Raw genomic sequence first — 26,186 nt, forward strand, 5'->3', positions numbered from 1 at the left:
GTACAGGAAGGACAGTGTCTACAGCTGCAGTCCCCTCTCCACTGTCCTTTATCACCTGGGGTCTAGAGACACAAAGGGCAGTGAACAAATGGCCCAAAGGTTGAGGACAGACCAGAACCTGCCATACAATCACGTCAGTGTGAAGAGAGCTAAGGCTGCTTACCAGCCGTGTCAGGGGGTGTGGCAAAGCAGAGATCCCTTGGGCCTGAGCCGCAGATTCATCAGCAAAAAAAGAGCTCTTGATCTCTTAGTTGCAAAGATCTCTTAGTTGCAAAGATCTCTTAGTTGCAAAGGGTCGTCAGTGTCCTCCCTTATGCTTTCCAATGTGCTCTGGTTGGGATTTTGAAAGTGAGGGGGAGGGACCGACAAGGTCCCCAGAGAGCAGTGGTCATCTGCGCATGCGTCTATGTCATTCTTTTCCAGGATGCAGGGGAAAGAAGACAATGTGAGTCCCCCACCCCATCTTACATTCCCAGTGATCTGACAACCTTAGGGATTTGCACGGCCAGTGCCAGCCCTGCCCTGTCACCTCAGCCTGCTGAGAGACCTAAATGGCCCCTAAGATCAGAAAGCCCACAACCACACAGAATCAGCCAGGTGGACAGCAAGCTAGAACTTTTTTTCTGGTTGTTTTATTTGAAAACCTTAGGGTGCGGCCCTCCTTTACCACACCCATCCCCTACCCTCACCCCAGGACATGACAATGCCACACACACGCACACATACAAGGCTGTGAGCTGCACACAGAAACACAGGAGCTGCGCTCACGACAACATTGAAAAAATATACACTATATATAATACACCCCCAGGGTCCTGCTCCTCCTCCTTCCCCACAACCTAGGCAAAGCAGGCCATGGAGAAAGGAACAGAGGCTGTAAGACCTTGGTACTGCTCAGGCAGGAGAGGAAAGAGGACAAGAGAGGGAGGAGGCTGAGAAGAGGGAGGCGCTGGGATCCCCAGAGTGAAATGGAAATAGAGGCGAGGGGATCCTAAGGGGAAGCGGGAGGGGCGGGGCAACAGAAGGAAGGCCCCCACGGACAGAACAGAGTAAAGGAGAACACAGCAGCAGGCGTCTATCAATTCCATCCCCACGTCAATCATGGCTGTTGATATCCCCCTCCCTAATACAGTGCACGACTGGCAGAGCTGCTGCCACAGGTGGGCTACAGGGCAGCCAACGCCATCCAGCCACTCTCCCAGGGCAGCCAGCTAGGGCAGATGCCTCAGGAGCTTGCCTCCTGGGGTTCTGAGATGGAAGGACCACTCCAAATGAAGAGCTCTTTCTCCCGCTTTTCTCCCGCTTCATCTCTCTTCTCTCCAAATGCCTTTCTCCCTTTCTTTCCTGGATTCCCATCTCCCCAGGGCAGGCCTCTCTCTTGGCAGGGTTGGAGCCTCAGTAGCGGTGTGGGGGGCTCTCAATGATGCGTCTCTCGTCGCTGCTGGGGGAGTCGGCTGCTTCGGAGTCACTGCTGTCCTCTTCCTCTTGCTGGCCACCAGCAACCCCTGCCACACAGGTCTGCTGGTTCTGGTAGGACTGGAGGAGACAAAAGCAGAGGGCTCAACAGCCTAGGCACAGCCAGAGCTTCTCCTTGAGGACACATGTGCTCGCACGCAAGCATGTACGCATGCGCCATTGCAGAGTCCCTCCCCAGTCTCACCCTTCCTCCTCCACGATCTCAGCAGCTGCACTAAGAACTTTCGCCTAGGGCGTGGGCCCTCATCAAGGATATTTGCTTCATTCCTCCAGGCCACTCACCTCCATGGGATTGACGATAATAGTGAGAGCAGAGTCATCCCAGAAGAGGTCAGGGTCTTTCGGGTCAGTGGAAGCCCCTGAGGGTCCGCCAGTTCCTGAGACACGGCGATGAAGGGAGTGGATCCGAACGAGGCCGAGGATAACCATAAGCACCAGGAAGCCCACGCATACCACAATGATAAGAGTCGCAGCACTGGGGACCACTGCGGGGAGAGCAAGGGGTCAGCAGAACACAGCACACCTGGGAAATTCGGGCACAGCGGTTGTAGGGTGCTGATGGAAGAAACTGCTCGGTGGGAAAAGTCCAAGAGTAAATAAACCACAGCCACGGAGAAAGAACAGAGGCTGTAAGACCTTGGTCCTGCTCAGGCAGGAGAGGAAAGAGGACAAGAGACGGAGGCGGAGAAGAGGGAGGAGCAGGGATCCCCAGAGTGAAATGGAAATTGAGGCGAGGGGATCCTAAGGGGAAGCGGAAGGGGGCGGGGCAACAGAAGGAAGGCCCTAAGGTCTTAAGGAGGCAAATAACCTGAGAAATTGGAAGAGAAACACACTCCCACCAGAAAGTGTAAACAGGAATGGAAGAGAGAGGCTACTCCAAAGGCCAAAAAGGCACACAGACAGGAGGCAGATGTGCAAAGAGAGGTGGGTGGAGAAGGACCCCAGCCTACTGCTGCCTCGATCAGCCATATTGTTTTTGAATAAATGGCCCAAACTACAAGTTGGCTGTGTCTTTCTGCCTGGATCTTCCCCCAGGGACCATCAACTCCCCAGAGGGAAAGAGAGGCAGCTACAGTGGACTGACTGGGATGAGAAGCAAAATAGCTCTAAGCCTAGCCTGCTGACCAGAGAGAGGAGTCACTGTCCCCAAGGCTGAAGACAGGTCCCTTCACTTACCCACCTGGTCTGGGCTCACTCCTGTTCCGTGACACCTCCCTTCTCCTTGCAGGCCTGAGGTTTCTGGTCCTGCAGGGCTTCTGTTCCTTCGGAGTCTCCCCCTGAGGTGTTCCTCCCTCCACCTGTGCACTCCCGGGCCTCCCGCCCTGCAGCCTCATTCCAATGCCCAGGTTCAGGGGTATATGGACTCTCACAGGCAGTGAGAGAGAGAAGGGCATATGCACTTTCACGTGCACCTTGGAGCTGATGGAGGAAACGCAGACGTGCAGACACAGGCACATGCCAATGAAGAACGAGTGGGCACACAGCTGGACAAACATCGCCATGCCCCATACCCGAGCCAGGCCTCTGGTTGCCCAAACACCTGCCTGTACCAGCCACCTAGCAGCCTGCTCACACAGTAGGAGTAATGGGATATGTGTCAGAGTCTCTAGCATGGCACCAAAAAGCCATATGGGCAGGGTCACCCAACTCCCTACCAGCTGAGCCAACCAAGCACCCCCATGAAGGAAGACATAAACACTACAGATCTGGGCCCTAAGAGCCACAGAACGAGCAGCTGTAAACATAACCTGGGCCCCGTTCTGTGCACACAGAGAGAGCACTCGGAGAAGCATGAGGAGGCAAAGCAGAGGAACCCCAAACCCCTGAAACAGCAAATGGAGGAAGAGAGCCCACAGGTACACTCCCAAGCCCAGAGCCCTCCTGGGCAGCTGGATCGCCACCTGCCACATGGATTCACGCTGCCCTCCACACCCCAGGCAGTCCTATTCCTGAGAAATAGTGTGCGTGTGTGTGTGTGTGTGTGTGTGTGTGTGCGTGTGTGTGTGTCCGACACCCACTAGCAGTCACATACAAGCAAGCTCTACATAAAGGTCACATTGCAAGCCAGCTTCAAATTTACCTACATCCTAAAAGTCACACATGACGAAACAGAACCTGAGCACAGAGGAGATGACACCCAGATGCAGACCCCTCTTGCCAGCAGCCAAGCACACACACTACCACCACTCCAGGACCAAGCAGGTAAGTGGAGGATCCCTGCTGGGGCTGTCCCAGCAGCCACCCGGCGCCCCGAGGCCACCCTGATGGCTCTCTGTCAAGCTGGTTCACATCCCGACAGGCCCGATGGCCCATTTTGGACTACTTGCCAAACAGAGCTAACTCTGCAGGGGCGGGGTCAGCAGGCTCACTGGGCTCTGGCTCCAAGGCAAAGATTGGCCTGGTTGGATCAGCATTTCTCAACTGCCTGGGCATGGGGGAGGAAGGAGAAAGGGGGCAGAGCTTCTCTTTCTATTCAACTGTCCAAAACAGCCCATCTCCGGTCCCCAAGTCAATGGACAAGTCCAAGGAGTAACGACCCTGACAGAAGATGGCCCTGTGGCTAAGCCCAGGCAAACCCATTTTCAGAGTGCATGTCACAGCAGATGACCTTGTGACTTCAAAAAGGACAAAAATGCAAACACTCCAGCTGTCGGCCAACAACTCTGATTCATTAGCATAAACCAGAAGGTTGGGAGAATTTTTCAATTCGCTACAGACAAAAAACCAAGACCTCAAAAAGCCCATTAGATCTTGCTACACATTAGATCTACATAGTGAACTCTGGCCTTGGGTGACCACAGCAGCCAACATTAAGGGATGTTTTAGCAAATGTTTCATGTGACCATAGGGACACTGTTGAAAGTGTTGTCCACAGCCCAGCATAACCCCACTCCTGGTGAAGAAAGTGTCTGAGACGTCCTTGGGTGCCCACCTCCTACCTTTGATTCTACAGTTGTTAGAGCTTCTCTTTGTTCAGCTACCAGCTACCAGGGCTTTGTAGCCACACAGCAGCTCACAGTAGGTGCTTTATATGAACTGACATCAGTCCCTGGCTTCATCTTGTTCACCTCCCACCATTGCCCCTCACTCCTTCTTTCTGTCCTAATTCTTTTCTCTTTTAAGTATTTTGGACTGGGTTCATTTGTCTTGTTTTATTTTGGTTTTACTAGACGGCATATCACTTTGTTGCCCAGGCTGGACTTGAACTCCTGGACTCAAGTAATCCTCCTGCCTCAGCCTCTCAAGTAGTTAGAAATTCAGTGCCAGGCTTCCTTTCTCCCTCCTGTTTTTTAATTTCAATCATGGACCGTGACAGAATCAGTCTTTTTAGAAGGAATTCTCTCTTTCTTTTTTCTTTTGCTTTTTGTTTGTTATTTTATTTCACAAGGTCATACAAGGCTATTTTCATGAAAGTACATAATGCGTTTTGAGTATAGTCACCCCAATACTCTTCCCACTCTCCCTGGTCACTCGAGTGAGCGTTTTGAGTATAGTCACCCCAATACTCTTCCCACTCTCCCTGGTCACTCGAGTGAGCCCTTCCGTTGCCCAGACAACTTCAGTTCTCCTTCCTGGTCGTCACCATGGTTTAATACTCTGTCTCTGCACATCTTTCTAAGGTGCTTCAGGTATTTGTGTAAATCAATGTAGAGAACTGGTTTCCACACTCTGCCCTGCAGTCGAGTTACGTAAGGATCTTTAAACACTGATAGAACTGACCGACGGCTCAGCAGTTAAAGGCTTGCCTTGCAAGCCTAGTGGCCTGAGTTCAATGCCTGAAAAGTGTGTAAGGATGTGCTGACTTCACAAAGTTGTCCTCTGACCTCTGACCTCTGACACATGTGCCCACATATACACGTCACACATACACAAACACACAATAATATTAATTAATAAAAATTAAAGCCGGGCGGTGGTGGCGCACGCCTTTAATCCCAGCACTCGGGAGGCAGAGGCAGGCGGATTTCTGAGTTCGAGGCCAGCCTGGTCTACAGAGTGAGTTCCAGGACAGCCCGGGCTATACAGAGAAACCCTGTCTCGAAAAACCAAAAAAAAAAAAAAAAAAAAAAATTAAAGTAAAAAAGCGTTAATCACTGTTTCTCATCAATTTGGGGTATCAACGACCAAGCGATTTTAAAGTTCCCTGTGTGACAGACCTGAATCAAAGTTTGGGGTAACAACGTCATAATGTCTTCATCTCTTGTCGCTCTCCTTAACTACCCTCTCAGATCCTCACTGTATGTCATGCTCCTGCCTGAGACCTCCTGGTCTCCAGGACCCAGTGCAAACTCCACATATGTCACAGAATCTTCCTTGACCGTTCTTAGTCACCAGGCTCTCTCTTGTCTGACACTTAAGAAGCCGCACTGAAATTAGCCTCTATCATTGGAGGAGATGGTAGCGCTTACTTCTTCTTAGCACTTTCTTCCTTCTTTGAGGAGTTAGGCTTCATGAAACCCTAATTCTGCAAAGCACTGTGTGGACTTGGGAGGTAAAGAAGAGGGAACACTTTGGAGTCCAAAGCAATGTATGGATCAGGTTTGATGGCCACGGTTGGAGTGTGTCATCTGCTAAGCTCAAGCCCTGTCTGTCACTCATAAATGGCCTCAGAGAAACGTGAACTCTGTACCTATTAGGGACAAAAATAAGAGATGAGGGGAAGAGAGGGGGCTGCTCTCCACTGACTATCAGCTGGCTGGCCTGGATGTAAGTCACAAAAGTGTTTCACTGTAGGGAGAATCAAGAAGATGGCACACAGTACCAGAGCATCCCCTGGTAGAGCAGGGGGAAGCAGGATGACAAATACTGCCTGTAGAGGGAGCCAGGACAAGGCAGCAGGACACTCAGGGAGGAAGCTCTGAGCAGTTATAACAAAGACAACCTCCTGGGAGCTCAGACCAAAGAGAGAAAGAACTGAGAACAAGGTCATGACACCCAGATCTAGCTTGAGCCTGCTCATGGGAGCGGAGCTCAGCATCCAGCCCCCAAAATGAAGTATGAGGTGACCCGGTGACCTTGAGCTCCTTGGGGAGTTACCTAAAGAGCCTGTGACCTTTTGCTGCTTTTCAAAAGAGGCAGTCTGTGGCCTCTGGGAGTGGGCTTAGTGCTTAAAACATTTAAATGTCCTCCTGAGCCAACTATGACAAAATCGGACGGTGACATTGGGTAACTTCACCAGGCCAAAGGCAAGGTGACGGGAGTAACTGCACCTCCAGACGGGCTCTGGGAACAATTCTAAAAGGATCCCCTAAGTTGCTCTCAGCAATGTATCTCCACTGTTCAGATTTTAATAATTCAAGGAAAGACTTACTTTAGTCTGAAGTGTAAATATCGGGTTACAAGATGGTTTGATGTCAACTTTATAAAATAAGAAAGGAAGGAAGGAAGGAAAGGAAAGGAAAGGAAAGGAAAGGAAAGGAAAGGAAAGGAAAGGAAGATAGATGACAGATATGATAGATAGATTCATGAACCACAGTGGAAACACAGCACATGCCATCAGGACGGCAGCCTCCATCTGCGGGAGGCAAGGTTGGTTTCTCTTCTTTATGCCCACATTCGCTCCAGTTGTCAGTCCAGAAGGATGAAGAGATTATCCCACCGCTATCATTAAGGCTGGTACCACAGAAAACAGAATCCACTGCCTCGCCCCCTCCCCTCCCAAGGATATAGGGACAAGTGTTATTGTCACACTTCCCCTCAGCTTACGCACTGGAGTTCCGGTGGGAGCTGGCCAGGCTGTGTCCAGCCATCTCAGGGGGCGGCTGGTGACCCCGGTGCAGGAACTGCTGTGAACTGAGCACATGGCTGGGATGGGCAACCCGGTTCATGCTATGCAGGACGTTGACCTGGGGAAAGATATGGCCCTGTAAGTACAACTGCCCCACCCACCCTACTCCAAGCTCACTCACTGCACCTCTCTCTCATTTAGGGTGGGACTCATAACACACAATGGGGGGGGGCAGTCAGAGGACAACTTGCAGGAAACACTTTTCTCTGTCTGCCATGCAGTTTCTAAGGATCAAATTCAAACACAGGTCATTGGGCTTAGCTGTGAGCCATCTCTCCCACACACATCACTATCACCCCACATCTCCTCCTCTGCCATCGGTCATGGGCCTAGGACTCTTCAATGCAACCAAGTCCTTGTCCATCAACCATCTATCTGAGGTCAATACATCCTGGTTCCTTGCACGGAGCAGGTGACCAAGAAATGGAAGGGATTCTCCAGCTACCTCCACAATGAATTCGTTGCTGGAGTATCGGCCGTTCATCTCCGAACAGGAAAGCCGGAATTTCCTGGCATACAGGGCTGCTCCGTGCCGAAGCTGATAACGAGCCTGCCTCAGGATCTCTTCATACACAGTGATGGTCTCCACCCCTGGGGAATAAGGAGACAAGCTCAGTGAGTCTCAGGCTCCAGCCAGCTGACAACACAGTGGGAGGGGTGCTTAGCCCCATCCCTCAACAGAGTTGTAAGCTGACAGCTCAGAGAAGAAAAGCTCCCACACACTCCGAACTACAGGAGTAGAGTAAACAAAGCCCCATTTCCTTCTCTGCCCTTCTCACTTAGCCCTGTGGTTCTGGGACTCCCCAGGGATGGAAGAGCCTAGATAGTCATGGAAAGGAAGATAAAGGCATCTTTCAAGGGAAGGTGATGGGAGGAACACAGCTTTGGTGAGGGCTGGAATGGAAAGGAGCAGTCACTGTCATCTCCTCCCATTCTCCTGGGGACAGCCTCCCCCAGAAACCATCACTTCCCACCGTTCATTGAGATGAGCTCTTTAAAGCTATGCTGGATGCAGGAAAAGATAGAGGGGGTGACCTCATCAAAGAGCTAGAAGAGAGCTGGTGAGCCAGGCTGTGGAGAGCCTCTGCCCAGACACACCGCCCTCAATCTGAGAGTCAGAGGCTCTTCCAGCCAAGAAGGAACAAAATGGCATTTGATCAACATCCCAAGGAAGGAGGAGCCATGTGATTATTGGTGAGAAAGTCACGCACAGCAAAGAAGTCAGAGGCTTGGACTCACTGACCAGCAATGGTGAGGTAGGCAGATGTGTTGGTGAGCTCCAGGCCTCGCTGCTGCAGGGAAGCCATGTCCAGGAGCAGGCTCTCTCGTTCAGGGTCTAGGTCATCTCCCACCAGAGAAATTTCACAGCCGTCCAAGTTGTGTACAATCTCATCTGACATGCGTGTGTCTGTCACTGTGGGAGAGAGTCGGGGTCAAGGTGAGGTTCTGAGACCCAGGCATTGTCATCACGTATGGTCAGTCCCCCTCCCTACACAGGGCCACTCCTTAAGAAAGGTAAATATCATCATGAAATCAACATGCGACATTTCCTCATACATGCAGGTTTCTTTCCCACAGGCTCTGGGTTTTAAGGATAAGTTGTTCTCAGTCACACAAACACAAGAGGAAGCCTTCCAGCCCTGTAGCTATCCATCAATCTAGTCACAATCACCCTTCTCTGGATCGGGTCACACGTAGGGTTGTCCTTACCTGTGCCCTGCCAACTCTCATCTGCTTTGGCCTCCACCTGGTGAGAAATGGAGCAGGTGATCTGAAGATCAGGGAACAAGGGGACTCCCTCGGGTCCCTCAAAGTCCACAGCTGGGCGGGCAAAATGAGCTGTGCCACTCAGAAGGATCTGGGGGGCATCAGGCTGAAGGACCACCACATAGCCCTCCACTTCGGGGATGGAGACGCAGGACTCTTCACTAAAGCACCTGTATGAGAAAAGAGACAGCTTGTCACTCCAACATCCCTCCTTTAAAAACCTAGAGTCTGCCCAAGCATGATGGCACATGCTTTTAGCCCCAGTGCTTGGGAGACAGAGCCAGGTGGATCTCTGTGAGTTCAAGGCCAACCTGTCCTACATACAAGTTCCAGGCCACACAGAGATACACAGCGAGACCTTGTTTCAAAAACAGAAGTCTAGTTTCTGTTCCATACTTCTGAGCCCCCACCTCTACAACAGAGGACTGTCCCCGAGGGAGTGAGGGCAGGAGAGACGGCAATGGCAGCTTCTCTATGCCTCACCCCCACAACAAATCTTCCGAATATGGCACTACTGCAGGAAAAGCAGAAGATAAGACAGGCTCAGCCTGTGGGTAATCACATTATCGAGGCTGTAAACCACGGAATGTGTGTTACATTCTATTTTAATGAAACAGTGAAGGAAACAAGACCGATGAGAATGTACATACATCGAGTTAGAGTCTTGCTACTTCTCATCAACTTTCTGCCCTTCCACCATGCATGGTAACACATGCCCGTAATCCCAGCATTCAACTGGCTGAGACGGGGGGGGGGGGGGGAGGATTGCAAGTTCCAGGCAAGCCTGAACTAAGGCTCTCTCAAAAAATATTAAAATTAAAGTATATACACATAGTTCTTCACCCAGTGAAAGTTACACGGGTTCAGTAAAATATCAGCCAAATATAGGGCCTAAAATATCCAACACTAAAACCAGGCTAGGGTTAGGTATTTATCAATAACGTCGTCTTTTTTGGTGTGTCTTCTATCCCCTTTACTGGACATCGGCCCAGAAAACTCTCTCAGATGACCAATCAGTTATGCCCCCACTCTCCCACTCTCTCCTGCGGATCACCCTGGCCTCTCCCGGTCTCAAGCTCCTGTTAGCCTAGGAAGCATTTTGTGATGTTACTTCCTTACAGCAGTGGTTCTGTGCTTCAAAATAAGGATAAGAGACCAAACGCTTTTAGCCATGCATGGTAGTGCACATCTCTAATTCCAGCGCTCAGGAAGCTGAGGCAGGAGGGTTACTGATAGTTCAAGGGTATCTTAAACTACACATCAGAGTGCCTAGACACCCTTGGCTAGATAGCAAGACCTTGCATCTAAGAGGAGGGAAAAAAGGAATATGACAGATACAGTTTAATTGTCCTAAACTCTGATTATCAAATAGAAGGTTGCTGTGGTGACGTGGTGAAGTGCATTACATGTTTTGAACAACACTATTCATGAACTTACCAATAGGAATAGCTTTAGAGCTACTTAAAATAGCTTACTACAGTAAATCAATAATCAACATCTTGGTATCACTGGAATTAATGGATTAATTGCAATAAGTGTGATCACAGTATGTTTATTCATTACTTCAAAAATATGATTCGATCTGAAAAAAAAAATCTTTGCCTCTTCCAGGGTATTGTAGTTCAGTTCCCAGCACATCAGGTTCCCTGGAGCTGGAGTTAAAGGCCCTCTTATGGTCTCCAAGGGAACTTGCACATAGTAGGCACACATGGACACAGACACTCACCCACATAACTGAAATATTTCTTAAAGTAGAATTTGAGAAACTTTGTAGTCTGTCAATAAGAGAATAAAATTCTAAGCCTGGCATAATGGTGTCCACCTTTACTCCCAGCATTAGGACACAGAGACAAGTGGGTCCCTGTGATTTCTGAACCAACCTAGTCTACAAATCAATACCCAAGCCATCCTGGGCTACATGGTAAGACTCTATATAATTGCCAAAATAAAACAAATTAGACAAATTTCAGGAACAACAAAAGAAGGAGAGAAAAGGAAGAAAAGAGCCCCCAGATGGAGCATCTGGGCCTCACAAGCCATATTGGCCACAGAGTTAAGGCTTCAAAGTCCAACTGCAGCCCAGCCCATGTTTGATGCCTAGATTTGTACCAGGAAAATGTGCCCCTCCACTGGCCTTCCTACACCGTCCACGGTGAGAGAGTGCAACAAGACAGCCCTCACCAGGCACCAGTGCCTCAGTCTTGGGCATCCCAGTCTTCAGAACTATGAGAAACAAATGTCTGTTTTTCTGACTCTCCAGTCTCAGCTATTCCATTATTCAACAAAGTAAGTGAGGAAATTGGGACCATAGAGGCAGGTGTCATGGTTACAAATGTCCAAACCATGAAAGCAGCTTTGGGACCAGATGATGAGTTAGAAGCTGGACCAGTTTTGAAGGGGATGCTGGGATGGGGCTATGCCTCCATAGATGGAGGATTAAGAAGATTCTGTTGAGGACTCAGAGAGAAGAAACTTTCATTTCGTTTCTTGTTTTGTTTTGTTTTGAGAAGGAGCCTCTCCCCAAGCCCAGAGCTCATCAATGGTTATACTGGACGGCCAGAGAGCTCTGAGGACCCTCTGTCTCCCCCATTCAACCTCCCCTGCCCACCTAACACTAGGCTCACAGATGCACACCACCTCCTGGCTTTCTCTTGTGAGTGTTGAAGATCTGAAATCAGGTTCTGATGGTTGAGTGGTAGGTGCTTTACCTATTAAACAATCTCCCCAGCAGGGAACTTCTCAGAGATGACTGAAGATGTCACAGTCAGGATTTTGCTAGAAATATGGTCCCTAAAGGCCATCCTGCTGAGGTCTAATGAGGGGTGGAAGAGCAACTGGAGTGAGGACCATCCTTGTGTATACTGGCAAAGGATTGTGGGTCTGTCCATGCTGAGCATTTTGGAAGGAAAACTTAAAAGTCAGTGAACAAGAATAGTTGGTCGGGGCTGGAGAGATGGCTGTAGCAATAAAGACTGCTCTCTGCTCTTCCAAAGGACCCTAACTCAGTTCCCAGCATCCACTTCAGTTCATAAGTGCCTGCAAGCCCAGCTAGGTTCATAACTCCTTGTAACTCCTGCTCCACGGGGTCGGATGCCCTCTTCTGAATTCCACAGGCACTCACAAACAATCACATGCACAAACACATGCAGTACATACATGTAGACACAGTTTTTTGTAAAATATAATTAGTGAAAGAAATTCTAAGAAAAAATATTGAAGACGCTTAGAAATGCCTTTAAGTCATAGGATTAAAATAAAGAGTAACTTAAAGATGAAGTTCATAACTCAAAAGCAAACAGCGTACGGATTAGAAGGACTCATAGCCTCCCAAGCAAAGAATGAACAAGCAGACATGATCCTCTGATAAAGGGACAGAAGGAAGACGGTACTTATTAAGACACTAGAAAAATGAAGACATTTCAGAGATTTTCAGGGCAGCCCCAGGGGGTGGAGAGATCAACATTCCAAGTCTGAGTCACCTCAGGTCTCTTGCTGCCTACATTCTGACACAGAGCCCCGCCTCTACCCAGAATCATGGGGTTCAGCCATGCCAGGTGCAGCTTGGATCACCTACAAGAGCACACGAAGGCTCGGTAGCGTCCATATGTCACTGATACTAGAGAAGAGGCCATGGTTCGTTTCACCTTGATTTCAAACTCTGTCACAGGGAGCCCCGAGAGTCGTGAGGGCAGAGACAATATAGAGTATTAGGGCAAACCGAGAGGAACTGTCAGTCCTCTAGAGCAATAGAAGCAATGTCACGGTGGAGACCCCAGAACTGCAGAGCTCCCAGCAGCATAGAACACCAGCCTGGGAGCACTATGGGAGGAGCTGCCACACAGCTGAGCCCAACAAGTCATGAAAGTGGGGCTGTCTGATGCCTTCTGGCTGAACGCCACCCTAGTGTGTCTGGAAGCAGCACATGGAGTCAGGGGTTCTTTGAAAGCTTTTGGTTGGTTTGGTATGGGTTGGGTTGGGTTTGGTGTGGGTTGGGTTGGGTTGGGTTTGGTGTGGGTTGGGTTGGGTTGGTTTGGTGTGGGTTGGGTTGGGTTGGTGTGGGTTGAGTTGGGTTGGGTTGGGTTGGTGTGGGTTGGGTTGGGTTGGGTTGGGTTGGTTTGGTGTGGGTTGGGTTGGTTTGGTGTGGGTTGGGTTGGGTTGGGTTGGTGTGGGTTGGGTTGAGTTGTGTTGTGTTGGGTTGGTGTGGGTTGGGTTGGGTTGTGTTGGTTTGGTATGGGTTGGGTTGGGTTGGTTTGGTGTGGGTTGGGTTGGGATGGGTTGGGTTGGGTTGGGTTGGGTTGGGTTGGGTTGGGTTGGTTTTGGTTGGTTTGGTTTGTGGTGGGGTCTCATGTAGCTCCAGGGTAACTTCGAACTCTCTGTGTAGCCAAGGTTAAACTCCTGAGCCTCCTATCTCTACCTTCTGAGTGCTAGGATTATAAGTCACGTACCATCACACTCAATTTATGGCGCACTGGGACTCAAATCTAGGGTAAGCAATTCTAACAACTGAGCTGCGTCTCTAACTCATTATCCTGAAATCTTAGGATCTGAAATGCCACGGCCAGAGAGACAGTTCAGCCGCTAAAGTACTTACCATGCAAGCATGGATGCCTGAGGTCAGACCTCCGACACTCACATGAAAGCCAAGCATGGTGCCCACCTGTACTCAGGGGCTAGAGAGGCAGACACAGAAGGATCCTTGAACTTCCTAGCTAGTCAGTCTAGACAAACCAACATACTTCAGTGAGAGAACCTGTCCCAACGGATAAGGCGGAAAGTTATAGAGAAAGACACTCAATGCTGACCTCTGGACTCCGCTCATAGCACACACTTGTTCTCACACAAATGTGTATGTGTACATACACCAAAAAGGGAGGAAAAATAGATAATATTAGATGGGTGTGGTGAGGCACACTTATAACCCCAACGCGCAGGAGGCTGAAGCGGGAGGGTCATGGGTTCAAGGCCAGCTTGGGCTGCACTGTGAGATGCTGTCAGTCCTGATCACTTGGGGATGTGTTTGGAGGCGGCTTTGTCTTTCTCCTCTGTTCTACTCCCTTCCCGAATGGGTATGTCTAGCCTAAGCACGCTCCTTTCCTTGTATTTAAGAAGCAGCTAATTTGTTCCGTTGCACAGATGGAGAGGAATTTCCCTCAGGGCACTCCAGCCCTTACCTCTCACCCGGATCTGATGACACTCAAGACTTTGGATTTTTTTTTTTTTTTTTTGCGTGGATACTGGAATGAGACAAGATAGTGGGGATAGAATGAATGTAGCCTGTGTGTAAGAAGAACATAAATGTAGGGGGCTAAGGACAGAATTCTAGGGTTTAGATGTGCCCCCCAAAAAGTATGTTAGGAATTTAATTCACAGTGAAGCAGTGTTAGGAGGTCGGACCCAGTGGGAAGCACTTGGCTCATGCCTGACACATCCTCATGGATTAGCACTGGTTAGGAGACAGGAGACGTAGCCTGACACTTCCTTCCCTCTCCTGTTCATGGTTTCTCCTTTCCAGCCTTTCCCCTCCTCTTTCCCTCCCTCCTCCTCTCTCTCCTCCTCTCCTTTCTCCTCTCCCTTATGTTCCTCCTTTTCTCCCTCCTCCTCCTCTTCTTCTTTTCCCTCCCTCTCCTCCCATCTTTCTTCCCCCCTCCCACCCTCTCAGCTGGCCCATTAGATGACACATCAAGAGTCACTAGCCAGATGTTGATCACCAATCACCAGCCTCTAAAACTATAAAAAATAAATAAATAAATCAATGTTCTTTCTAAACTACCAAGCCTCGGGTATTCTATTACAGTAACACAAAACAGACTAAAGCCAGGCATGGTGGCTGGTGCCTGTGATCCCAGCACTTGGGAAACTGAGTGAGTTTAAGGACAGCTCAAGCTATAGAGTAAGACCCTGTCTCAACAACAAAGGAAAAAAGACTGACTCAACCAGTCCTGGCAGAAGGACCGTCGTTCTGAAGGATCGGGAACTCCTGTCTCTACCATCGGGCTAACTGAAATGATTTGGGTGAGGGACTGGAACCATCAGTGTCACCAAACACACCCAGGCTGACTGGAGGAGCTACATACAAAGAGCTGTGCCCTCTACAGGTGTGACAGGCTCGGAGCCCTAAAAGAGCCCGACATGACCTACAAATGACCCCGGCCTGAGTGACTTCATGGTCAGAGATGCCATTAGAGAGGTTAGGAGCACTGGCCCTTTGGGTATGGGTTATTTAAAGTCAGGTATTTCAACACTGACTCATCTGGGTTACAGAGCTGAGAGAACTAGGTAGAGGGTACAGCACACAGGAATAAAGTCAAGAACCACGGTCTGGGCAAAGCTAGGGAAAACGATGGCTTTCCGTCTCTCCAAGGGTTCATGTCAATTAGGCAGGCTTTCCAAAAAATACATCTTTTTAAAGTTTAAATCATTTAATTTTGCCAACAGTGGTGGCACAGACCTATAATTCCAGCTACTGGAGAAGTTGAGGCAGGAGGATCACAAGTTGAAAGCCCACCTGAGAAAGAAGTTCACAGACATCTTTGTCAACTTATTAAGACCCTATGTCTCAAAAATAACATGTGAAAATGGAGTCAGGGATACAGCTCAGTGATGAGACTGCTTTCCCTAGTGCACAAGGCCCTAGTACCAAGAAAAGGGGTGGGGCCAACTTGCATTTAAGTATTGACCTAAGAGTTGTGTAAATCTGGCTTTAAATGATCAGAACTCCAAACACTGGAAACAGGAAGCCATGAGAGCCACACAAGCAAAGAGAAGAACAGGTAATAGGCATCTCTGTTTCTTCTGTAACACACACACACACCCCAAATCTCCAAATTTCCTTCCATGACCTGAGGAAACCAAGGTGAACCAACCACTTAGTAGCCCATAGAACAATAAAGGCTAGGGCTTCTTAGCTCGGGTTGGAAAGATGCTGGCTAAGCATGCACAACAGTCACGGTTTGGTCCCCAACACCACACAAACTGGTGTGTGTATCTGTGCCTGGAACCACAGCACTCAGAAGTACAAGCAGGAAGATAGACAACCCCAGGCCATCTTCAGTTAGATAGTGAGTTTGAGGCCAGCATGGACTACAGGAGACTCTGACAAGAGAAAAGAGACCTCATTAAAAAAAAAAAATCTCAAGGCCTCTTCCCTCTTCTGACAAGACCAAAGTCAGTTTCCAGGTTCTATTAATAAGCCTCTCTAGTCTAGGCCAGAATGACGTAAGAGAGATTCGGGTGAGCCAGTGAGCAAAGACATTGGCACACCTTTACAGGATGCCCCTGCCAGAGGTCAACCCTTGACCAAAATAGTTCTCTCGCCTAATGTAGCTCCTAAGGACATGGAAGGGGTGAGGTAGATCTTGGTTCCTGAGGGATGGAAGCACCTTAAGAATTCTGACTAGGGGACTAGAGAGATAGATCAGTGGTTAAGAGCATTGGCTGCTCTTCCAGAGGCCCCAGGTTCAATTCCCAGCACCCACACGGCCCCTCAGTACAAGTTTTAACTCCAGTCCTAGGGATCCAATGGCCTTTGCCAGCACTGCACAAATACGGTATGTAGAAATATACATAAATCACCCACATGCATAAAAAAGAGATGTTTTACACAAGAAATTGTGCCAGTACACAGTGGGGGTGCACACAGCTCTGATCTGTGTCCACATGATACCCAAGAGTTTGTGACCTTTAACTCCACAGTGTCACCATATGACAGCCTAGCAACTCCCTTCCACGGGTCTGACAGGAGCTTGGAAAGTGTGCTCAGTTACTACAGGGTTCAGAGCCCTCTTCCAGGATATCTGAAGCCACGTGCTTCAGGGAATTTATAGAGAAATTAAAGCTGAGAGGGAAGAACATGGGAACTCTGACTCCTCAATTGCGTGATCCACCCACTAGATGGCGGTATGTCCTAAAACTGCCCTATAGACCATAACTAGGGGTGAAACTGCCTTCCCAGGGGACCCAGTTCTACAGAACAGGCACTATGGCAAGCATTAGCCCTGGATTATAGCATTTAGTTCATAACAACTCCATCAGTCATGTTCTATTATCTCTCTAATATCTAGTAATCTAGTTTAATAGGTATCTAATAAAATGCTAATCTATAACTAATAAATACACCTTGACCTTACTCACAATTTTTCGACTGAATAACTCAAAAATCATCCCATTACAATATGAAGATCATCAAAGCTTTCCTTTAAAAGACCAGCTAGGAAATAATCTCTCTTTTGGAAATACACAATCCCCATCTCCGCTATTCTCCTGCCCACACCCTATAAAAGCAGCCATGAGCATTAGGGAAAACAAACCGGCAGGGCTCTGTTCCGCTACAACTTTCCAGAATAAACGGCAAGCCAGACTTGGCCTGGGACCACTGATGGCTTAGGTTCGTCTTATTTATTTATTTATTTATTTATTTATTTATTTATTTATTTGCAAGAACTTGGTGAAGTAAGATAAATAGGCAAAATGAGCAACGCTCACTATTTGTTCAAGGTCATCCAAATAATTAGAATTGAGTCAGAATTAATGTCAGCCCCACTTTATATATCAGCATAAAAAAGATCGAAACCCCAAAACCTGGCAACATATCTTCACAGAGTAACAGAATGGGAAACCTGATTCTGGTCCAGGCTCTTCTACCAACATGACTTTTAACAGATCAGCTGTGCTCTGTTGGGACTCCGAGAGGGACGTGAAATGAGAATGGTATGGTTAGGTCTAGTGATGTCTTAAGACAAAGAGCGGCGCTGACTATTCTATGATTAGCCCGCCTACCCAACACTCACTTGACAGCGGTGGTGAGGCGCAGGGGCCTGACGCCGGGTGTGGCAAAGCGCAGAGTGTTCATGTAAGCCACATGCTGCAGGGCATGGTTGAAGGTCTCCACATCATCCCCCTCCAGGGTGAGCAGGGACTGCGAGGGGTTCACGTGGACCTGGGTCCCAGACACAGACATAGCTGAGAGCAAGACCAGGAGGCAGGAGAGGAAAGGTGCAGAAGAGTAGAGGGGTCGAGGGAGGTCGGGGCCAGGGGCATGCCGGGAAAGAGAGGGAGTGGAAAGGGCTATACCTTCATGCCTTTGCCCAGGCTCTCGAAATCCCTATAGTCCAGCCCCTCCCGACATGCATAGAGGCACTCGATGACCTCACGGCTCTCCAGGCGACCTGAGCGCACGCTGAAACCAGCTAGGTAGCCATGGAAGTAGTGGTGGATCAGCAAGGGGTCTCCTAGGGCAGGAACACAGGAGCAGGGCAGGTAGTGAGAGGAGAAAAGAGGAGCAGAGGGAAGGTGGGCCGAGGGTGGGGCTGAGAGAAAAGAGAAAGGAGAAAGGAAGACGGTAGCAGGAGGCTTGAGAAAGAAAATGAAAATATGGAAATAAGAGATAAGAGGTGAGGGAGAAGTGGGAATGAGGGGTGGGATGGAGGAGAGGTCCCAGAATTCTTGCCTAGGATGTGTGAGCCTCTGGGTTCCATCCCCTCACACACCAGAAGAAGAAAAATGAGAAGAGGGCAAGGGAGGGAACACAATGAGGAGGAAGAGGAGGAAGAGAAGAAGAGTGGACATGTATAAAAGCTTCTGAGAGGAGAAAGAGGAGGAGGAAACCACAGGAGGGGTAACATTAGAAACTGACAGGAAATGAGGGACTGTAAGAGAGGGCGTCTTTCCAGGGACACACAGGGCGACCAGGATGAATGTGTGTGAGCTCCAAAGACGCCTAGACGGGCCCCTCCGGCTGCCTGCTTTGTGCTATGTGGAAAGTCAGCGAGAGAAATGGTAGTACATTCTATGGGCAGGGGGGAAACCACGCAGAATCCAGACAATCTATATAATCTATATACCCAGCCTTCCTGCTCCAAGGAGATCCTGCTTTGTTATGGCTTAGAGACTCTACCATGGTGGAGTGTGAAGGAGAAACTAAAAAGGCTGGGTTGGGGCAGAGAGAGAAGCCCACGTAAACCAGTTCAGATAAGAACTCTGGTCTCCGATTGTTACCCATGGTATACCTGAGGTTGTGTCTGTACTGTTCTCTCCCCCCTTCTCCTTCTCTTTGTTCTTCTCTTCTGCAAACCAAGAAAAAAAAAAGTCAGCAGTGAGCTGGGGGCTGTGACAAGACGTTCTGTAATTCTCCTAAGTCCTCTCATGCCTTGTGGGGTTTGCAGGTTCTCAGCAGAGCCCTAACCCCTCTCATGACATTCTCCAACCTTCTACAACCTTGCAGGCCTCTGTTACAGATTACTCTGTCTATAACCAGACAAGGGAGGACTCTGGTAAGCGGTATGCAAATGGAAGACTAATGGTTCTCTGGAGGATTCCTGTCCTCCTGCAAGGGAGAGGCTGTGGAAATCATCACCTCCTTGAGGGAACCAAGCGAGAACTGGCTGGAGTTACGAGGTGGATTTATGGATGGAAATGCCACCAAGTTTAAGCTGCTGACCCACACAACGGGGACTCGGTATCAGAATCAGAGGTCTCCATCAGAGATCATTCAGAGAACAGTCACCCTGCCCAGCTGTACAGAGATTCAGGAGGCAGCCTCTGCAGAGGGGCAGGCTGCCCTTCCTCCACACCTGACCCCCTCCCCTCAGAGCCCTAAGCCTTTACTGGGTCTTTACTGAGAAGGTCAGGGGACCCACCAGTCCAGCAGGCCCCAATCATGAGCGCAGGTTCCCTCCTGGGTGGGTGGATGAGACCATTGTCGTGGATGAGAGCCGGGTCGAAGGAGATGCCGTCAGTATAGAGCGTGACCGTGGGGAACTCGAGGTTCAGGGCGTAGTGATGCCACTCGTCGTCACACACCTGGGGGTGCAAAGCGAGGGCAAAGGCCCCCCAGTTACTTGCTCTCCAAGGAACTAGCCCCAACCCTCCTCCATGTCCTGGAAACAGGACAGTCCTGGACATCCCCAGGCCTAGCAGCAGGGCTGCCTACCCTGCTCAAGAAATAGCCACCTTGTCCAAAATCTACAGGGCAGGCAACCTAGTGTAGAAGACTCCATGGGTTACAGAAGCTAACAGAGAGAGCCACAGGAGTACATTCCTAAAGTCCAGCAACTCTGGAGGATGAGGCAGAAGGATCGCTTGAATGGAGGGGTTTAAAGGTCAGCTCGGGCAACACAACAAACTGTTGTCTCAGAAAATAAAATAACAACAACAAAAATATGCTATAAGTAAATTTTCCCAAATATATTTATGAATAAATGGATGGATGACATGGTGAATTTCAGGGTGGTTTCCAACCCAAGAGGACCTTCTGGGACACCGTTTCCCTCTGCTGCTTCTCCTGGAGTCACTCAAATAAGGGACAAATGGGCAGAGGGAGGAGTGGAGCTCTCTACCTTACCAACTTCCCAGTGGCAGGAGCCCTTAAGGCTCAGCAGGGCCTCTCCCTTCCCTCCTCTACACCCTCTTCCTAGGGGGTCAGACTCCACATTCACGCTGGTGACGCCGCCATGGCCGTGTCCAGCCCAGAGTTCTCCGGATTCTATGCTTTCTGTTCATAGGTCTCAAGGGCATCTCACATTTACCATGCATAAGACGGAAGCCAGTACGCCTCCCGGCTCCCCCACATCCCCACCCTCCACACCCGAACCAACAGGTGCGTTCATCTCAGGGCCAAACAAAACTAACAGCTGTGGTCTCATTTAGGACTGTCTGGCTCCATGGTGACATAGCAGTGAGTCCCCAGTCCCTTTTGTGTGAACAGTCACCACAATTCCATCCATTGACTTACAGTCCTCTTTTCTTCTTCTTCTTCTTCTTTAAACTGGAGATAGAACATGAGGCTTTGAGCTTCCAGCAAGCTCACACCTCTAAGCACATCCTCAGTCAAGTCTTTTTGTGACTTTGTATTTCTGTATTGGTTGAGGTTGGGTTGTTTGTTTGTTTGTTTGTTTGTTGAGACTGCTTCATAGACTTGGATATCCTCAAACACACAAAGATCCACCTGCCTCTCCTGCCCCCTTCTCCCTACCCCTGCCCCCTGCCCCCTGCCCCCTGCCCCCTGCCCCCTGACACTGCCTCCATATTGGGATTAAAGGTGTGTGCCATGACCTATCTTGCCTGATGGTTTGGATTTTTTGAATTAAAGTTTCACACTGCCTGGGCTAGCCTCAACCTCACCATGACCTTGAACTTCTGATCCTCCTACTTCAGGCGTGCACCGTGACACCTGGTTTCATGTGATGATGGACACTGGACCTAGAACTTTTCCCCAGATCCCCTTACAGCCCAATCCTCCACACCCAAACCATCAGCAGGTGCTTTCTTCTCAGGGTTTCCTTGTGGAACTCTCCATCTCTGAGATGATGAGTTGGTACTCTGCCAGCTGAGCTAGATCTCCAGACAGCAGATGATGATGATGATGATGATGATGATGATGATGATGTTTAAAAAACAAAAATGAGCCAGAAAGGCAGTGGTGGTGCACACCTTTAATCCCAGCACTCAGGAGACAGAGGCAAGTAGATCTTTGTGAGTTCGAGGCCAGCATGGTCTACAGAGTGAGTTCCAGGACAGCTGGGGCTATACACATCCCTGTCTCAAAAAAACAACAAACAAACAACAACCCCCACAACAAAAAATAAAGTTTCACTAAACTGCCAGGCTAGTCTTGAGCTTTCAATACTCCTGCTTCAGCCCCAGAGGTAGCTGGGATCACTGGCCTATAGCACTAGGCCTGGCTTATTTTCACTCCTGTACCTCTTCAGTAAGGCCTCTCCCAACTGCCCACGTGATGGTCTTCATCATAACTCTGACCAAGCCTTCAGACAAAGGCTTCCCAAAGCCACTTTCGCCTCTCCAAGCCCTCTGTAGCCCCTCCCCGCCGTCTGCTGGCCCTGGCTCCACTGAGCTCTTCCTTGCCTCAGAGATTTTTCATCTGCTGCTCTCATTTAGATATTCAGATTTTTTTTAGCTCCACCTCCACTAGAGGCTGGCTCAGGGTTCCAGGGGTTGACTTGACACACACAAGGTCCTGGGCTAAATACCCAACTCCACCAAAAAGAGGAAGTGGGGAGAGAAACGGAAGGCATGGGAGGAGAAAAGAAAAAAATAAAGTAGCTTATCTACCCAACTAAAATAAAAGCTCAATGAAAATGAATGTCTTGTTTCGTGTTATTAAACTCCATTGTACCCCGAGAATCTATCCGCTGAAACGGTGGACACTTCATTGGTGTCTAATAGATATTTTAAGTAAAAGAAGATATAGAAAATTTTAAAGAGAAAGACTAGGGATGTAGCTCAGAGATAGAGCACTTACCCAGCATATATAAATAAGGCCAGGTAGTCAATCCCCCCTGCCCCCCCCCCTCTCTCTCTCTCTCTCTCTCTCTCTCTCTCTCTAGGCCTGGCATGGTGAACAGCTTGTAATCCTTAGGAGGGTAGGACAAGAGGATCACAAGTTCAAGGACAGCTTTGGCTACAGAGAGTGAGTTTAAGGCCAACCTGGGCAACTTAGAGAAACTCTGTCTCAAAATGAAAAGTAAAACGTAAGCTGGTCAAATATTAGGCTTGGGGAGTCCTATGGAGAAGGGGAAGGAAGGATTGGAGGAACCAGAGGGATCGAGAGCATGGCCCATAGAATCAACTGGAACTCAAGTTGGCTCACAGAGATAGGGGAGCCTGTACAGTCTGAGCTAGGTCCTCTGCACATATGTTAGAGTTGTGTAGCTTCATGCTCTTGTCAGATCCCTAACAGTGAGAGCCAAGGCTGTCTCTAACTCTTCTGCTTGCCTTTGGGACCCATTCCCTCTTACTGGGTTGCCTCATCCAGTCTGGATGTAAGAATATGTACCTGGTCGTATTATAGCCTGCTCTGCTGTATATGGTTGATGTCCTTAGAAGGCCTGCTTCTTTCTGAGGGGGGCAGTGAATGGGGAGTGGATTGGGGGGGAAAGAAGGGGGCCTGGGGGAGGGGAGGGAAGAGAACTGCAGTCAGAATGCAATATATGAGAGAAGAAGAAAGAAAACCAATAAACAACAAGAAAGAGGGATGAAGACAAAGCTCAGCGGCAGAGCAAGGCCCGGAACTCAATCTTCAGCATCTCAGGGGAAAGACGGAGGGAGAGGTGAAGAGAGGGAAGAATGGGGGGAGGTCAACCATACGAGGAAACACCCAGAAGTGGCAGACGGCAAATCTTCTCTTACAATGTGCTCCCAACAGCAAAGCTTTCATACACAGGCCTCACTCATCCAGACTAAACCTGGCCACCATCCTGGCCCTTGTTTTAGTCCATTTCGTATACATAAGCCGTATAACAGCATGTGCCCTTGATTCTTAGTGTGTAACCAGGAAACCAGGTGATGGGGGGTGAAGTTCACAGCTCAGGGTTCTCCAGGCCCTTCCCTCTCCCGACTCCTGTACCGTCTCCCACTTATCAATCACTCTACCGGGATTTACACAAAAAGCAGAAGATGGAAACTCAGGCTGCCCTCACTGGTCTTTGTCGTCAACTTGAAGAATGAACAGACAGGATGTGCTGGCCATAGGGACACGAACCTACAGTCCCAGCACCCAGGAGGCAGAGGCAGAGGGGACCCAAGTGCAGGACCAGCCTGGACTGTAAAGACCAACTCAATAAAAAGACTACAACTTGCAAGTGTGGACTTAAGAGAGGATCTTAATTCATTTGTCCATTTTTTCGTATCTCTCATAAGTATAGACAAAATAGTGACGGTTAACATGTGTAGAGTGGTTTTAAGTCTGTAAAGCCCTAGTATATAATTTCATCAAAACCCCGGGATGTAGAATTCTTTTTACCCTTCTTAAAAGGCTAAAGTTTAGCTTGGCATGGTGGTACACACCTGTGATCCAGGTCCTTGAGAAGTGGAGGCAGAAGGATCAGGGGTTCAAGGTCATCCTCTGCTATTTAGCAAACTCTTGATAGCCTGGGCTATCAAGAGATCCTGTCTCAAAAATTAATAATAATAAAATACTATAAAATGAAAAATTATGAAGTTTAAAAGTACTAGCGGGGTGGTACTGAGCACACCTTTAATCCCAGCACACGGGAGGCAGAGGCAGGTGGATCTCTGTGAGTTCCAGGACAGCCAGGGCTATGTAGACAGAACTTGTCTCAGAACAAAAACAAACAAACAAACAAAAACCCAAAACTAATGAATATGGCTTCCCAGTGAATACTGAACCCTAAGCTGTGAACTTCACCCCAGCATTATTTGGTTTCCTGGTTACAAACTAAGAATCAAGGACTCGTGCTGTTGTACAGCTGCTTATATATAAGAAGATGGACTATTAGGGCCAGGATGGCGGCCAGGTTTAGTAGAGTGTTGCCCTTACGTCCCTTCAATCCATGAATGCTCTTCTGGGCAGCAAGCCCTGCAAACAAGACAACCTGGAGTAGACTCATCAGGAACTGAGGTTAGAGAAAAGGTCATCAAAACAACAACCCCAGAGGCTCGGAAGCCCCTAAAACTTAGTTCCATCCATCTCAGAAGCCTGCCCGCCCCCTGTCTCACCTGCTCCAGTTTCCAGAGGAACTTGACCGGACGGGCACTCTCAAGCAACGGCCAGTAGAGAAAGGCGATTCTGCAGCCATGGACAGTCAGCGAGTAGTGAGAGTAGCCGTCCTCTGAGGGGCAGGAAGGGGACAGGGAGAGAAAGGATGTGTAAGCCATCACCGTGTGCAGTGGTGGGGCTTGTGTGGGAGATACGACAGGGATGCCGGAAGAGTAACTTGGCAACTGCCAATAAGGACAATGTCATCTGAGAGTCAGTCCTGCTGCATCCAGAGCAGGAACCTCTCAAAATATCATCTCAACAAGTCACAGAATTACAGGGGTGGAGAAACCAGCCCAAGGACTGGGCATTATGGTGTCTGTCATAGTCTAGGCAACTAGGCAAAATAAGGCATTAGGACCTCGTGAGTTGGGGTGGGGGGTGGGGTTCAGAATCAGCCTACAAAACATGGCAAGATTCTCTCTCTCTCTCTCTCTCTCTCTCTCTCTCTCTCTCTCTCTTTTGTTAAGGTGTCAGGGGAGTACAATGGAGCATTCCTGTAATATCAGCACTCAGAATACTGATGCAAGAGGACTGTTCAAGTTGAAGCTCAACATGGGCTAACCTGGGCTAACCTGAGCCAATCTGGGCCAACCTGGGCTACATGGCAAGATTGTCTTTAAAAAGACAAACTGCCAACTTACAAATTTAAATTAAAAGAGGAAACGAGACCTGTCAACAGTCCTCACTGGGTAATAGCAAGTGACAAATGCAGCACAAGGAGCCAGTGTCCCACCTCAGGTTAGGACTCACCATTCTGGACTGTGTTACACACAATGGTCTCCTCCTCCTTCTTCCCCTTGCTGGGGGTCACGCTATGCTTCATCCAGAAGGACAGGGTAAAGTGGTCACTGAAGCCATCCTGCGGCCCAGAGCCCAGCCCTCCTGGGCCGCCCAGGGGAACCTGCACAGCTTGCGTGCCGTTGAACCAGTAGATGAGGCTGCTGTCCTGGCTGTAGTGTACTGAGAGTCCCGCTGTCCAGTTGGCATTGGGGCCGGGCATGGGCAACAGGTCCACCTCCCCAGTAGCAGCACCTGCAGATGCCCCACAGGGGACAAGCGTCAGAGCTGAGAAGCAGCTGATGAGGAGATGGGCTTTCTAAGACAAGAGAGGGAGAGCGCTTTCTCTCTCTCTTCTACAAATGACTCTTACTAACTGAGCCCACTCACCAACTCTCAATATCTCATCCACCGAGATATTGTTCTGCGATGCATCTAGTGGCAGGCCCGACAACGATACACCTTTACCAGAGCCTTATCTACCTACCCTTTGGAGCACAGAAGCTACCCACACACCCCAGCACCCAGGGAGGTATCAATACCTGCGATGACCAGAGGAGTCAAGTTTCAGAAAAGGGCCGGGGAAGATGAGGGATGGTTGAGAAGGGATGGTCCCGGGGGAGGGAGCCGCACGCACCACAGAGCTTCCGAAGAGCCCGCTCTGAGTAGTTGTCTCGGTCACAGCCTTTGGCCACATGGCTGGTCTGAAGCTCTATGGTGGCCTGAATGTTCCACAGTGGCTCATCACAGGTCTCGAGGCGGATGCCAGGGAACAGAGCCAAGCTCCCAGCTCCTGGGGCATATTCAATCCTTTTGTTCCAGCCTGCACAGGTGAGACAGAGAGAAAGGCAGATGGCAAGGCAG

The 26,186-nt window shown here is 49.3% G+C and overlaps 1 protein-coding gene across 4 annotated transcripts in view; it reads right to left on the reverse strand.

Annotated features, from left to right (window-relative positions):
* Positions 1 to 610: 610 nt before the first annotated feature.
* The window catches only part of Clstn3 (calsyntenin 3), a 39,033-nt gene continuing 13,457 nt past the window's right edge, over positions 611 to 26,186 (reverse strand). For 3 of the 4 annotated variants that reach the window (XM_028754375.1, XM_028754374.1, XM_028754376.1), the window contains 13 exons: positions 25,960 to 26,145; positions 25,296 to 25,577; positions 24,503 to 24,615; positions 19,666 to 19,828; positions 19,036 to 19,092; positions 18,101 to 18,258; positions 17,818 to 17,966; positions 8,975 to 9,201; positions 8,508 to 8,678; positions 7,710 to 7,855; positions 7,187 to 7,322; positions 1,759 to 1,961; positions 611 to 1,536 (listed from right to left, as the gene is read on the reverse strand). In XM_028754375.1, the coding sequence (XP_028610208.1) occupies positions 1,396 to 1,536; positions 1,759 to 1,961; positions 7,187 to 7,322; positions 7,710 to 7,855; positions 8,508 to 8,678; positions 8,975 to 9,201; positions 17,818 to 17,966; positions 18,101 to 18,258; positions 19,036 to 19,092; positions 19,666 to 19,828; positions 24,503 to 24,615; positions 25,296 to 25,577; positions 25,960 to 26,145 (2,132 nt within the window). In that variant the 3' untranslated portion in view covers positions 611 to 1,395. Of the gene's footprint in view, positions 1,537 to 1,758; positions 1,962 to 7,182; positions 7,323 to 7,709; positions 7,856 to 8,507; positions 8,679 to 8,974; positions 9,202 to 17,817; positions 17,967 to 18,100; positions 18,259 to 19,035; positions 19,093 to 19,665; positions 19,829 to 24,502; positions 24,616 to 25,295; positions 25,578 to 25,959; positions 26,146 to 26,186 lie in introns of all 4 variants that reach the window. The other variant, XR_003709618.1, reaches the window with a different exon arrangement.

Source organism: Grammomys surdaster, unplaced genomic scaffold (genome assembly GCF_004785775.1).
Source record: "Grammomys surdaster isolate TR1022 unplaced genomic scaffold, NIH_TR_1.0 126013, whole genome shotgun sequence".
NCBI classification, from domain to species: Eukaryota; Metazoa; Chordata; class Mammalia; order Rodentia; family Muridae; genus Grammomys; species Grammomys surdaster.